At 44.7% G+C, this 13,162-nt stretch overlaps 1 protein-coding gene across 1 annotated transcript in view; it reads right to left on the reverse strand.

The window, feature by feature from the left end:
- Window positions 1-4,028: 4,028 nt before the first annotated feature.
- The window catches only part of nup37 (nucleoporin 37), a 16,830-nt gene continuing 7,696 nt past the window's right edge, over window positions 4,029-13,162 (reverse strand). The window contains exons 6-10 of the mRNA XM_022749647.1: window positions 5,638-5,728; window positions 4,673-4,854; window positions 4,536-4,586; window positions 4,306-4,399; window positions 4,029-4,215 (exon numbers count right to left, since the gene is read on the reverse strand). Of these exons, the coding sequence (XP_022605368.1) occupies window positions 4,102-4,215; window positions 4,306-4,399; window positions 4,536-4,586; window positions 4,673-4,854; window positions 5,638-5,728 (532 nt within the window). The 3' untranslated portion in view covers window positions 4,029-4,101. The remainder of the gene's footprint in view (window positions 4,216-4,305; window positions 4,400-4,535; window positions 4,587-4,672; window positions 4,855-5,637; window positions 5,729-13,162) is intronic.

Here is a 13,162-nt window from a genome sequence, read left to right on the forward strand (position 1 = left end):
TCCTCCGAGCTGGAAGCAGGGTCACGGGGTTCACTTTGCCCTCAGGCCCAAGAACTCAGAAAGGGAAAGACACTCTGTGAGGTGTGAGAAAATCTGAAGATTTAAGGCCTGATAGGGAGCTAATAGTTTTGCGAATGGCTGACAAATCATTTGGTAATGCTTTGTATAACAGCTTCAGTCATTCGAGGGAACAGGTGAGAAGAGGCAGACCGAGTGTGGTTTAACTTGCACAAAAAAGAGAAATGTAAATATGACAATTTGTAGTTTTAGAGGGAGTTTTCCAACAGCTGGCAACATTTTTGTTCGTGTTCATGTTAAATAAATGTAATAACGAGGCGGCCTTCAGGGCAAAACGCACAAAGCAAGATCGGGGTTAGGCCAGGATGTTTTCCCAGCTCTGCAACATTTGGAAGTCGAAGCACTTCAGCCTGAACCAAAGGTCCATCTATGTTAAGAATAACACCAAGTCCGTCCCATCGTTTGGTTCTGAAAGCCGGCGGGAGACCTGGGCGATGTGAAAAGGATTGTGGGCTGAAAAGATCACAGCAGTGCAATTACACAGAAACGACAAAAGCAAGAACATCCATCTCTGAGGTGCGGCAGGGTCGACTGACTGGTTGGGCAACGTGCTTCGACTGGACGCACATCTCATCCCAGAGGCTGCGCTGGGACGGACTCCTCCAGGCAAAATAAAACCTGGAAGACCAAAATGACCTGGCACAGAACTGGTACTGACGAGGTAGCCAAGATGAACTTAACTGGTGGTGAGGCTGAACTTTTTTTGCCAAGGATAGGGAATGATGGAGGGAGCTTATTGCAGCTTTATCTCCCACTGGGGACAAAAGAGTAAGCAAGTAAGAGGTGTTGGTATGTGAGTTTTTTCACTTTGGACAAAGCCAGACTTGCTGTTTTCCACTTTTCACGGTAAGCTAGGCTAAACACGTGTTGACTGCAGCTCTGCACAGAGCACAGTCATGAGCTCGATATAAATCTTCTCTTTTGGGGGAGCCCCCCCCCCCCCAAAAAAAAGTAGAACTATTCCTTTAATAAGAACAACCGTCAGTGGATGGTGGATGCTCCTCTAGAAAGACACCGTTAACTTCACAGCAGTTCAGGGTTAAACAAGATACAAGGTGTTAAACAAGGTGTTAAACAAGGTGTTAAACAAGGTGTTAAACAAGGTGTTAAACAAGGTGTAGCGCTGGAGGTTTCAGTCTTGCTAAGCTCCGACAAACACACGACACATCCTGACTTCAGTCTGACAAGAAACAAACGAGAAACAAAAAGAAAATTTATCAGCAAATCACCAATATATAATCATGAGTTTCACATCAAGTTAAACAAATGAGATAATGTTGTGTTATATATATTCAGCTTTAGAATCGATGGTGGTCTGTATTAGTAAATTAGGTTCGACATGCTCCGACTATCCGTCCCGATAATTCACACAAAGTCGTGAGAACCAAACCATTTCCCTAATCTCGGTCTCGGAAACAGATTCAATGGAGCATATTTCCGAAAACGAACTATCCCTTAGTGAGAAATCATTGGTTGCCAGATCGAGAAAAGTCCCTTTGGTTGGATGTTTAACCTCGTCCGGCAAAACACTTTAGTTTCCAGTTTAAAAGCGTTTGCACAGACACGGAGATCAATCATCATCCTTCATTAAGGTTTGAGGGGGGAAAAAGCAAATAATCATATTTAATATAATGTTGAACTATTCCAAACATATGGTGTTTATACTTCTTGATTATTCTCCCATCTCTTTACTTCTTCAGCTCCATTTAATGTCGTCCAACATGACCACTTTCATTGTAGTTCATCAGGAAGACCATTCAATGACTGTCACTAATAAATCCTAACGGGTTTCTTCTCAGTTGGAGAGGTAACTACACAAACAGGTGTCATACTGGGGAAGGATAAACACCCGGTGAACCAGCAGTCGTTTATTAATAGTCTGCAACTGATCTATATAGTTTTAGTTAGTTCATCCTTCAACTTCCCCAAAAGTGTTTGACGAGCGAATCTACTGTTTAGATGATCAACAGACTCCACCCGAAAGTAGTAATGGAGCACTTTTGGGCCGAGTCGCTTCCACTCATCAAGATCAACATAATCACTTCATTCTGGGAAAGCATCGCAAACAAACCAGCCGTGAGATTAAATCAAACACCGGCCTCAAAGAGCTCTAATCTCTTTCTTTGTTTCCCCTCATATCATGCTCCTCATTATTTTTATTTGCTCTCTTTTTGTTGAGCCCCGGGCTTAAAGTTGGCAGGGCCGCAGAAGAACTATCTGAGGGGGAGATTAGGAGAAAGTTGGTGAGGATTTTAAGGCGGTCTGATCTCTCTTTCATCCATTTCACAGTTTGTTATTAGTCCACACACACCACTACCGCAAGAGATCAAACTGTTTGTGAAGCACAATAGCTTCATTCAGGTTACATCAAAGGTAACATCGAGGCCCGGGGCAGTGACATCTGCGGACGTGCTTCCAGGAAAGAGGTGAGTTTGTAAGATGTCCAAGACAGATCGTATGTTGCAGAAATCACCTCACAGATAAAATGGATTGAAATCTTCATGCAGTTCTGCTCGTCGGCCATCAGATGGTGTCCTTGAGTCACTGGGATTTGTGAAGCCACTGAGATTCATGACGCATGTCTCAAAAGGAAACTGGCTCAGTTAGCGATTCCAGTGCCCTCTATGGCTGCTTTTATACTCTTTGGAGAGCACTCAGAGTGTGCACAGATGAAAATGGCAGCCTCTTGCTCTGACACTGACATCTCCCATGTTACATGCAGCTGCTCCAGCACCACTTGCACCTTAAGCACAGCAAACGCAGGGAGTGGAGACCACATTGGACTTGTTCAAACAAGAGTGGACCAGGAGAGCGGTAGCATGTTATGCTTTGTGGATGGCGGTTAACGCGCCCTGTCCAAGAAATATACAAGGTTGACGAACTGGTTTGAAAGAGTGGAGGTCTCTACGGCCTGTGCTCGCTCCGTTCTGTCGTGCAGAGACATCGTTGCACAATACGACCTAGTGTTTCGGCTGACATATACATTAATAAAGTACAATAAACGGCTCTGTTAGACACTCAAGTATGAATGCACATTCATCCAACGATACACCCTTGAAGATTAAGTACATCTGTGGAAACAAGTGATCAGCTGTCACATCGGATGATTCATGATCACGTTAATTAAATGAGTGCCCTGTGCAGCTTAGCCGGCGTACGACTGAAAGTGGAGATGGTGGTTTCTCACACGTGGCCTTCCTGTGACAGTACAATGAGTCCTTGTTTTACCGGAGGACATTACAAGTTCCTGCCGAATCACCCCTCGTCTTCCATGTTTGGTCTGTGGAGCATTGATAATTATCCTCCAAGGTAAGGTAACGCGCATCTCCTCCTCTCCCTGCATCCTCACCAACCGCTCAGTTCACATGCCATGCAGTTGCAGGTGACCTGAAATGGCCTCAGACTCCCAATGAATCCCAGGGTTTTTCCTATGATTACATTTCATACAACCCAGCCGCCCCTGTCACCCCCCCCACCCCCACGCAGGGTTTGCCCAACATTTGGCGCATGGCTAGACCTCCTAGTTTCTCCTCACCTTAACCTTTCTGTGGATTCACTTCACTCCACGGCAGATGGACCAGCCCATACAAAGATATATCTCTGACATGATTCAAAGTCTGTCATGGATAGTGAGAAAACTGAGAAACAGTAAGAGAGAGAGAACACCTGTAGTATGATGATCATGTTGACTGGTGAAGTGGAGATTTGGCACCGAAGCCTCGGCACATTCCTTTGAACTACAGCCCTCTTGGCAGGACATAACAGACAACTGATGTAACTCACTCTTCGGAGAAAAGAAAAGTGAGCCCTTCGCAGAGACCAGACCGGCCCGCTGTTTATCTGTAGCTGACCTGAAGGGGTAGTCAGAAATATGTATATAAAAAAACAAAACAAGAAAAGCTCAAATATGCAGCCAATTTCCATAAAAACTCACCAGTTACTCAGAAAAATATTTTATTGAACATTTACTAGAATAGAAACAGAGGATCTAGTTATCCACCGTGGATTGTGCCGCAGAGACGTCTACATCTCAGTCATCCAAAAGCAAAGTTTCCTGTCGCCGCCGATCACGCAGAGCGGAAGCGTCCGGTGCCAGCTGAGGCCCGATCCTACCGTTGCTGATCCGATCATCACTGGCTGTAACAACATCGATATGTGACATGAGACCGGAGCTGTAAAGAACATTAAAAAGATAATGATCTGAACTGTGAAAAGCATCTGACTGACCTGTGGGTGGCCAAGATGGTGGATGAGTAACTGACTACTGATTTTTCCTGGACATCCAGTGGTGGCGAAGAGGTTTTCATTGGCGCGAGACCACCTGAAGAGGAGAATAACATCCGCTTGAATGTCATCACATGCTGTAAAACTGCTTGAATATAATATCAACGGTTAAAGCTAATGATTTTCAGACTTGTACCCGTTGACAACTTAGAAAGATGAATCGGTTTCCTTACTTGAATAACCGTGCTTTATCTATGTGCGCTGGCCTTTTTTCTTGCGGGTAACTGCAAACGGTGAGAACAAGGTTTAGACATATCACATATCGATACATCGAGCAGCATCAATAACGTACATCCTCCCCATTCCTCACCTGGAACGAGTGATGTCCCAGATGAGCCAGTCGTTGCCCGCCACAGCGCCGACTTTGATGGTGTTGGTGAGGCACCAGTCGGCCGACATGAGCGGCGACTGGCCGCAGTCCAGAGACAGAATGGCCTGCTGGGTGACCAGGTCGTAGAAGCGAATTGTCCCCTTCTTCTCCGCCACCATTAGCTTGGAGAGGAGAGACGGGTCACTTCAACCAGCAGCTGCACGTTTCCTACTGTTCATCCAACTATTTTCAATAACCGCTTATTGTCTAAGGACTAGAGCCTGCCTCAGCATGTAATGGTGGAGAAAGGCAGCGATCATCAAAGGCAGCGCTAACGGCATCGGGATTCTTCAACAGAAGTGCTTGTCAAAAGGTTGGAAGAGTATCTGAAACCGCCTGCCCCCAAACCTTTCCAGCGCCTGGCCAGGTGTGTGGAGGTGAGACAGGAGAGTAGGCAGGGTGTGAATGGACTGTAACATTATGAATACCGTCGTTGTCATCATCATCATCATCATCGTCCCCATTTAAACCATTTGAGGATATTTCACAGCAAAATGTGTATTTTAATGCTCTGTTTGGCTTATTTGAGCAGTTGCAGCAACATCAAGTACGTTTGATAACAATCAGGACGTCCGAGCTGAGCGAGGAGCATGGGAGGGTAATTAGACAAAGCCCACCAACCGCCTCGCAAAAGGTGAGGTCACATGGCTCCATAACGACCTTCTCTCCTGTCCCAATAATGAAAAACTCCTCTGCAACCAAATCAACTGTCCTGACATCTACTGGCTACTTGGCCTGAGATATAAACACATGCAGACGCCTAACCTCACACCTGACTGCGTTATCGTCATACTGCTGGTGCATGTACGGGGGTTTGCATGTGGACAACCGACCCAAGAGAGTTTGATCTCATCGTATCAGCATGTACCTAAAAAAAAACAAAAAAAAAAACAAATCCTTCCTACCTTGAAGACCTCCTCTGGGTGCCAGCACACGCTGATGCCCGGAGAGCGCAGTCTGAGAGTGGTGCTTTCATTCCCATCCAGGTTCCACACCCTGTTGAGAGAAAAAAAAAAAAAAAAGATTAAAACGAGTATTAAAAATGAACAATAAGATACAGCACAGTTGACGAGGCAGGGCAGAACCTTGTGCGTCTCTTACTTACTAACTAACATCAGGCTTTGTGAAGTTAACCATTTCATTAGATGCTGAAAGTTCTGTGAGAATTCACAGCAAAAAGCCTGTATGGCCGTCTCATTACCGCGACGGGGTAACAAACACAGGACTTTTAATCAGTTCTAATTAGTGATGTTACAGACTGATTCTCCTCGATATGTGAACCGCTCTTGGCCCAAAATCCGAAACGTCTTAATTAACAACAAAGATAGGGTTTTAGAGCAGACTTCTAAAAATAGCACTGGATTTTGAGTCACCCCTCAGATGCTTACATAATAGCTGAAAAAAAAAATTCACCTCCCCAAAGGTTTCTTTCAATGCAAAACATGATGACGTAGTTCCTTCTCCAGAAAGCTTTTGTGTGGTAAATATAAGGTTGCATGTTTCTTCGTTACCGTATGCCAATATATTCTTTAAAAAAAAAAAAAAAAGAAAAGAAAAGAAAAAAGAAGAAGCATTTAGTTGTTTCTTCTTCTGGTTCTGTTTGCTGCAGAATTCATCCTCAACTTTTCCCCCCGAGTTTGTGGCTCAATGCGAGACACGTGTCTAACGGGCTTTTATGGCGCACAACGGGGGCAATGATAGACGGCGTGTTTTCATCCAAGTTCATGTTTGCTCCTGATTTCTCCAACTGCTGCAAGTTGTGCACAAGTGATGTACGGGGTCTTCAAGCTTTTCCAGGGAAAACGGGTTCTTTTCTCAGATCTGGGCCCTGAGCTGTGAAGACAGACAGACTTATGCTGGATTCCTCTTACAGGGAAAACGCCAGCTTCGCATTACATTGAGCTATGATAGCAGGGGCAGAAGGGGGGAGGAGGAGGAGGTGGTGGGGGGGACATCACCCTCGCCTGACTCGGCGTTACGCTCCACTCACATTACAGCAAATGTTTCGCTGTGGGCGGCCCGCTGCCATTCATTTTCTGTGGAGTACAGAGAGGGCAGCAGAACGCACGTCAGTTGAGGAAGAGCAGGGGAGAGAAGTTGAACAGTATCCTACTTTATGCAAATGAAACAGAGAGGTCGTGCAAGCAAACGCCGACCGAGAAATCAAACATTGTGTGAGGATTATGACCGATCTTCATTAAAATAATAGCCAATTCTGCAGCTAAATAAGACATGTGATAGCAAACGCAGCTGAGAAACACCACGGATGTAATGAATCACTTGGACGAAGGGAGCTGCGGTTCCTGAGACCTGGATCTATGGTTAACCACATCTGAACGATCCCTGAACTAGAAGAAAAGGTGGGGAGGGGGGAGCAGGGGCAGGGGGTGGGAGGCTACAAGTGTTTCTGGGAATATAAAACAAACGCTTGTGAAGCATGGGAAGGCGCTGACTGATGAGGTCATGCAGAAGACATCATCTAATAAAGCCCAAAAAGTACCTCCAAAGACCATCTAAATGTCAAGTGTGTTGTTGGAGAGATTGATGTCCTCAGTGGTGCGGTGTAGGGGAGGATATGCCCCGTCTCAGATGAAGACCTCAGTAAACACTCAACTTTTCCTGCCTCGTCTCCCCTGCAGCAGGATAGAGCCCTGTCGAAACTCTGGGCTTCTTTCCTTTGCCCATGTGCAGACTCAGCCAGAGCCTCCACCATGGAGCATGAGTGGGGCTGAAGAGGGGGGCTAGTAATTGATGGGGGGGTAGAAAAACCCCCAGACCACATCAGGAAAACAACGACTAAACCCTATTCTTTAAGACCACTAGCCAAGCGGAGCTCAATTGCACGCTACACCACCAACGGCCAAACTTTGGTCAACCACTCTGCCCTTCAAATGGAGAGCACCGGCTCCCCAAAAAAACATAAACTTTGCCGAAAGAGGTGAAAGACATGAGACACGAAAACACACGTGACCGCCTCTGATAAAACACTGTATAATTGCATAACGCTATATCAAGCAATAACACTCCGCGTCCATGTACAACAGAGTTGAAAAGGACATCTGAAGTCCCGTATTGTGTTATCTAAGTGGGAAAACATCAAGGCCGCAGCGTTACGGTTTGTCAGTGTTTCCCGTACGTGGAGGAAACGGGAAATGCTGTTAGCGTTGTATGATCCGATTTACTGTAGAGAGCAGAGTAAATAATCGAAGGTGACTCTCTGGAGGGAGAGAACTGGAAGAGTCAAACAATATAATCCCATCCCGGTGCCTGGCAGGGTCGCCCTGGTGGAGGTGCACAATGTCTGCATCAGCATGTATCCAAACAGGACCTGCTCAAGATTTAATTTAGATTTGAAACACTAACATTATCTTTTGCAATTTTACTGTTGAGAGAGTTATTGAAAACCGTTTCATATGTTTTTTGGAGCTAGTTTCTTCCCATACATCTGGTGAGTTCAGGGATCCCCTTATAATGCCTCACAGAGATATGCATTTAAAATGAAAAGTGCCTCCTTGTACCTCAAAGGAGACCTCTATAGCAGCTGGGGTGGAGTGGGGGGGATGGGTGGGTATGTGGAGTAGCTGAACTCATTTCAAGAAATAGAAATTATTTGATTTCAAAAATATATTCAGATATTTCTGTTGAGGAGGAAAATGAAGACACAAATAATGTCACATATCTCCCCGCCTGAGCCAGTTGTAACACATTAACACCATGTGTTGCATCTGAGAGGACGGAGGAATAGTGCACAGTAAGATTAAAGTGACGGATAAATGGTTGTAATGGATAACTGAAAGTATATGGCTCAACTGTTTAAATAGACAGCTAAAACAAATAGCTAAATGGCTAAATAGATATCTAAGAGTAATGGCCAAACAGTTGAAATAGAAAACTGCTTGAAATGTCTAAAAAGGGCTAAATTATCTAAATATGTCTAAGAGTAATGGAGAAATGGCTGAAAAGGATAATGCTACCTAAAATAATGGATAAAACTGCTAAAATGGATAAATGCTAAAACCTAAAAACCAGTGGATATATGCTTGAAATAGCTCAATGTAACTGATAAATGTTTAAATTAATAGCTAAATGTCATTTAAAAAAGGATAAATGGCTGAAACATCCCACTTCTGCACACAAGGGGTAGTACTGCAAATGCAAGTTTTAACAAACCAACCTAAATAATTCAAATGCATGGAAAAAATATTGTATCAATAGCCCCATTTTTTTTATAACTAACAGTGTTAAATAACATCCAGTTGTTAATCCAGTCATAAGAACTTCTTCAGAACATGACGCTGGGTGGAGCTGACGAAGGGGATGAAGCTAACGGGGCTGTGGCGACAGGTCAGTCTATAAAAAGGTCAGGATGGATATGTTAGAAGCTTGGATGAGGAGATATAAAGCTGTTGTAATATATTTCCCTTACACAACACAAAAGATCAAGAAACACAGATTATCAGCGAGAACAGAACAAACGCTCGAGACCATACATATAATGAAGCAGCCGTGGCAGGTGTGCGTTATCCCAAGTTCATCGGCGAACTCGGTCAACCCCAAATCCCCTCAGAACCCTGCAGTGCTCCCTCGTGATCCCTAGGTGGCACATTTCCCCACAGACTCGCTCCCGTCTATACTGATACCACGAGCTGTTTAGACTACGCGAGCCAAATGTAAACTCCCCTGAGGAAGTGGAGTCTGGCTCCCCACCTCGATGCTGCGGCGTCAGGTTGCATGTTGGCAGCTGCAGAGTTCCCACAACTGCAGGGGACAGTGATGACAAAGCTAAGCAAACTTATAGTAGAGGCACGGCTGCCAAACCTAACAGAGTGATGGAGAGGTCATGAGCCTATGCATGCAGACATACACTCCCCCCCCCCCTTTCTGCGAGGACCAGTTTCTTCCTCTCATATCGAGCCTCAGTTTGTGTGGGCTGACTGGAAGGTCCTCTCCTGTTAACTTGATCTATCCCTTGTTCCGCCTCTGTCTTCCTCCCGCGTCCCATATTTTCTCAACATGACAGAATTTAAATCTTTCAGCAGATGGAGCGCACTCCTGTTTTCTCTGGCTGGTCAGTGGAGGGAGGGGAAGAGGAGAGTGGATGGGAGTGGAGGAGACTCATTCTCTCTGTGTGATCTCAGACGGCCTGATGTGGCAGGACAAGGGCACTGAGCAGGACACGACCATCAGAAAGCCAGTGACTATAAATTCCTAACAACTAGCTTGTCCCTCCAGTGAGGCTGTGGAATCTGCTGTCTGTGCATGATACAGTTGGTTATGATGGGGCTACATGGGCTGCATTCAAATGATTTTGAAAAAATGACAGCACCGACTACAACCCATTACATTTAAAAAGAGATTAATCAGACAAATCAGCCTAAAGTGCATGAACTTTAACTGGTCGTAACAGTGACAACACAAGAATCATCTGTGATCGGAATCAGAAATGTTATTTTCTGATATGTCAAAGGAATTTACCAAATACAGACTCACAATGGTCGGATCTATTGACGTTACCACCACCTACGTTTCCCAAACAGCCTTAATGGGCAAAAACATGGCACTTAAACTAACGTAGGAACAATTAATTACTTCAAGAATTATTTTGATAATAGACTAATCCAACCATTCTCTGGTTCTGGTTCCAGCTTCTCCGACGTGATGATCTGTTGCTGTCACGTGACTTTCTTTGGTTTCAGACTGCTGAACAAGCCTTTTGAACATGCCACTTTGGACTCTGGGAAACTCTGTGATGCACATTTTTCTCTCAAACATTGGATAGAGAAAATAAAGATACATAATGAAAAGAATGACCAGTTGCAGCCCTAGTCTTCACCTCACTGCAACTTTTGGTTTCAATCTGAAGTATCTAAGTCCATTTAAGGAATTTAGACATTTACTGCACATGAACAGTGTAAGAACAGGGCCCTGTACTGCAACACGGGTTTGCATGTTGCAAGAGAACCAGCCTGCCGATGTAGAGGGGGTTGTCCCTGCAGTGACCCTGGCTACTGACACACTTTTTCCCTCCTCTAGCATTAATTGAAAAGGAAAATTTGGGGACCTTATTATAGGTCCCCCTTAGAGAGGAAAATCTTTCTGCACCTAATTGGATTTCCATATTTAACCAATTAGCTAGGAAAGCTACAAAGCAGCTCTGTGCTTACGCACAGTCACACCGGAGCATGTTGTGCTTAGCATCAAGTTTCACTGTGGAAACACAGTCAGGACTTTCTGCACCATTAACAGAGAACAGAACTGAAAATCAGAAGCTGGGAACGAACGAACGAACGAACACACACACACACACACACATGCACGCACACACACACACATGCACACACACACGCAAACACACACACACACAGAAACAAAACGGTTTGGACCTGCAAGTGTGGTCATCACTGACGGAAGCAATTTGTTTCCCCTCTGTGGGCTCGAACACCAAATGGTTAATGTAGCTGGTGTGTCCCTCCATCACCTAGGCAACGGTATAGAAAAACAATATGTAAAACAGCAAACACATGATCAATAAACATTATCCATAAAAATAGAACATTTTCCAGCAAACTCGGGTTCTGCACTCCGGCTGCAGCTCTGCTTTCTGTGTGCACGGCTACATTTGCTGTATCACTAAGTACCAAATGTCAGTGCTAAGTAGAGAAAGTTTGATGCCAACTGACAAGCGCAATTCTGGCCAATGTGCTCCAGATGTTGCACTACCTTGACTTCATGCCTATCCTGAAGATCAGAAGTCAGCAGGCGTAGCTTTCTGTCAGCTGCAGCAGTGCAAAATCTGCAAAGAGGAAAAGAAAGAGAAGATATGAAAATAAACAAAGAAAGAACATCAAAACAGAGTCAGACTGTACAGACCCAATGACAGACAACATCTTGTTCTGCATACATGCCTGCAACCGCCTAGACTGACACCTCTGGCTGAGAGTGTCAGTGTGTGTGGTAGAAACTTGGACGGCGATCAGTGGAAACGCTGCCAGGGAGATTCTAATTGCAAGCTAAGATAAACAGGGAGAAAAACAAGATTCCTCACGCCATTTACGCATGTCTCTGTTCAAAAACCTGTGCAGAGCCAGGCAGAGGACTTTCCCTCTAATCAGTCCTCGTATACACCAGTGCCTGCAATTATTCACACAATTACACTAACTCACTTATGACAAGAAAAACACACACATATCACCAGAATAAACAGACAGCGGTTCACACATTTTCAGTCGCAGGCACAGATGGATTTGGCATGATGTCACTACAAACACCCTTAACGTGCTTCGGGGTATTACTGCTACAGTAGATTAGATTATATTAGGACGGGCCTTTCTAACCCTACAAATTAGTGTTGTACTTTGGACTGAAGCATGGAACACATTCTGGCTGTTTTTGCTTTTGTTTTCTATAGTTTAATGTCGAAGCCATTTTCTTGACTGACCGCCAATAACCCTGCATTATATAATAAAAGTCACCATAAAAGGGGGGAAACTACTGAACTTCACCGGTGAATTTTAGGTTTGCTGTTTTAAATCACAGTGATTATTGTTTTTGCACAAGACAGAAATGAGAGGCAAAAATGTCTCCTGCAAAAAAAAAGAAAAAAAAAAACCCTCCACAGAGACCTGAAAACACAAACTGAATGCAAATTTTGTGTGAAACAGGAGAACGTTTTAGGCAGAGGGAACATCTTTAAGTGTGGAACTCTCTCAATTGCTTCAACATCTGAATTTTGAAGCCTGACAGATTGTTTTTTTCTCCGAAACATCTTCCATTGCAAGTTCCATTAGCCGTGAGCCTAATGATTTTTACAATGTTTTCGTTTTTGCTGCACATTCTGGGCAAATATGCTCTGTTGCTTTCTTACTGAGAGTTCAATGAGAATATGACAAGCAGCAGCCAGCAGCCTGTTGTCTTAGCTTAGCATAAAGGCTAGAAAAAAGGGGAACCAGTGGGCAAATGGCCCTGTCAGAATTTCTTAAATATGGCTTCGAGCACCTCACTATCATGTTTATGAAATATGAGTGTAAAAACGGCAAATTGTGGTTTTATGGGGAGTTATGCGGTGCAACTTTCTTAGCGACCACTGGCTAGGCACAGTTACTTCCTGCAGTCTCCCCTAGTGGCCTGGCAACCTCACAGCGACAACAAGACTCCAGGCAAATTAACGTGTTTCCCAAGAAAGTTAGGGTACACAGTTAGCGCAGGGGTTACGTTCTTGGCCGGCGTCTCGGAGAGGGTTTGATTACCAGTAGTTGTATTTTCAGCTTGGTCTGGCGTTCCACCAAACACTGGTTGTGTAAATGGGTTGGAGGCCAGTGAACTGCCCTCAACCATGTCACGACATGAGTGACCCCTAATGGCCGGTCAAGGCACCTGCACAATGGTGTCTGGACTTCAGGGGGACAAAATAACCCCCCCCCCCCCCCCCCC

The sequence above is a fragment of the Seriola dumerili genome, unplaced genomic scaffold (genome assembly GCF_002260705.1).
Source record: "Seriola dumerili isolate Sdu_G_001 unplaced genomic scaffold, Sdu_1.0 BDQW01000138.1, whole genome shotgun sequence".
In the NCBI taxonomy this organism is placed as follows: Eukaryota; Metazoa; Chordata; class Actinopteri; order Carangiformes; family Carangidae; genus Seriola; species Seriola dumerili.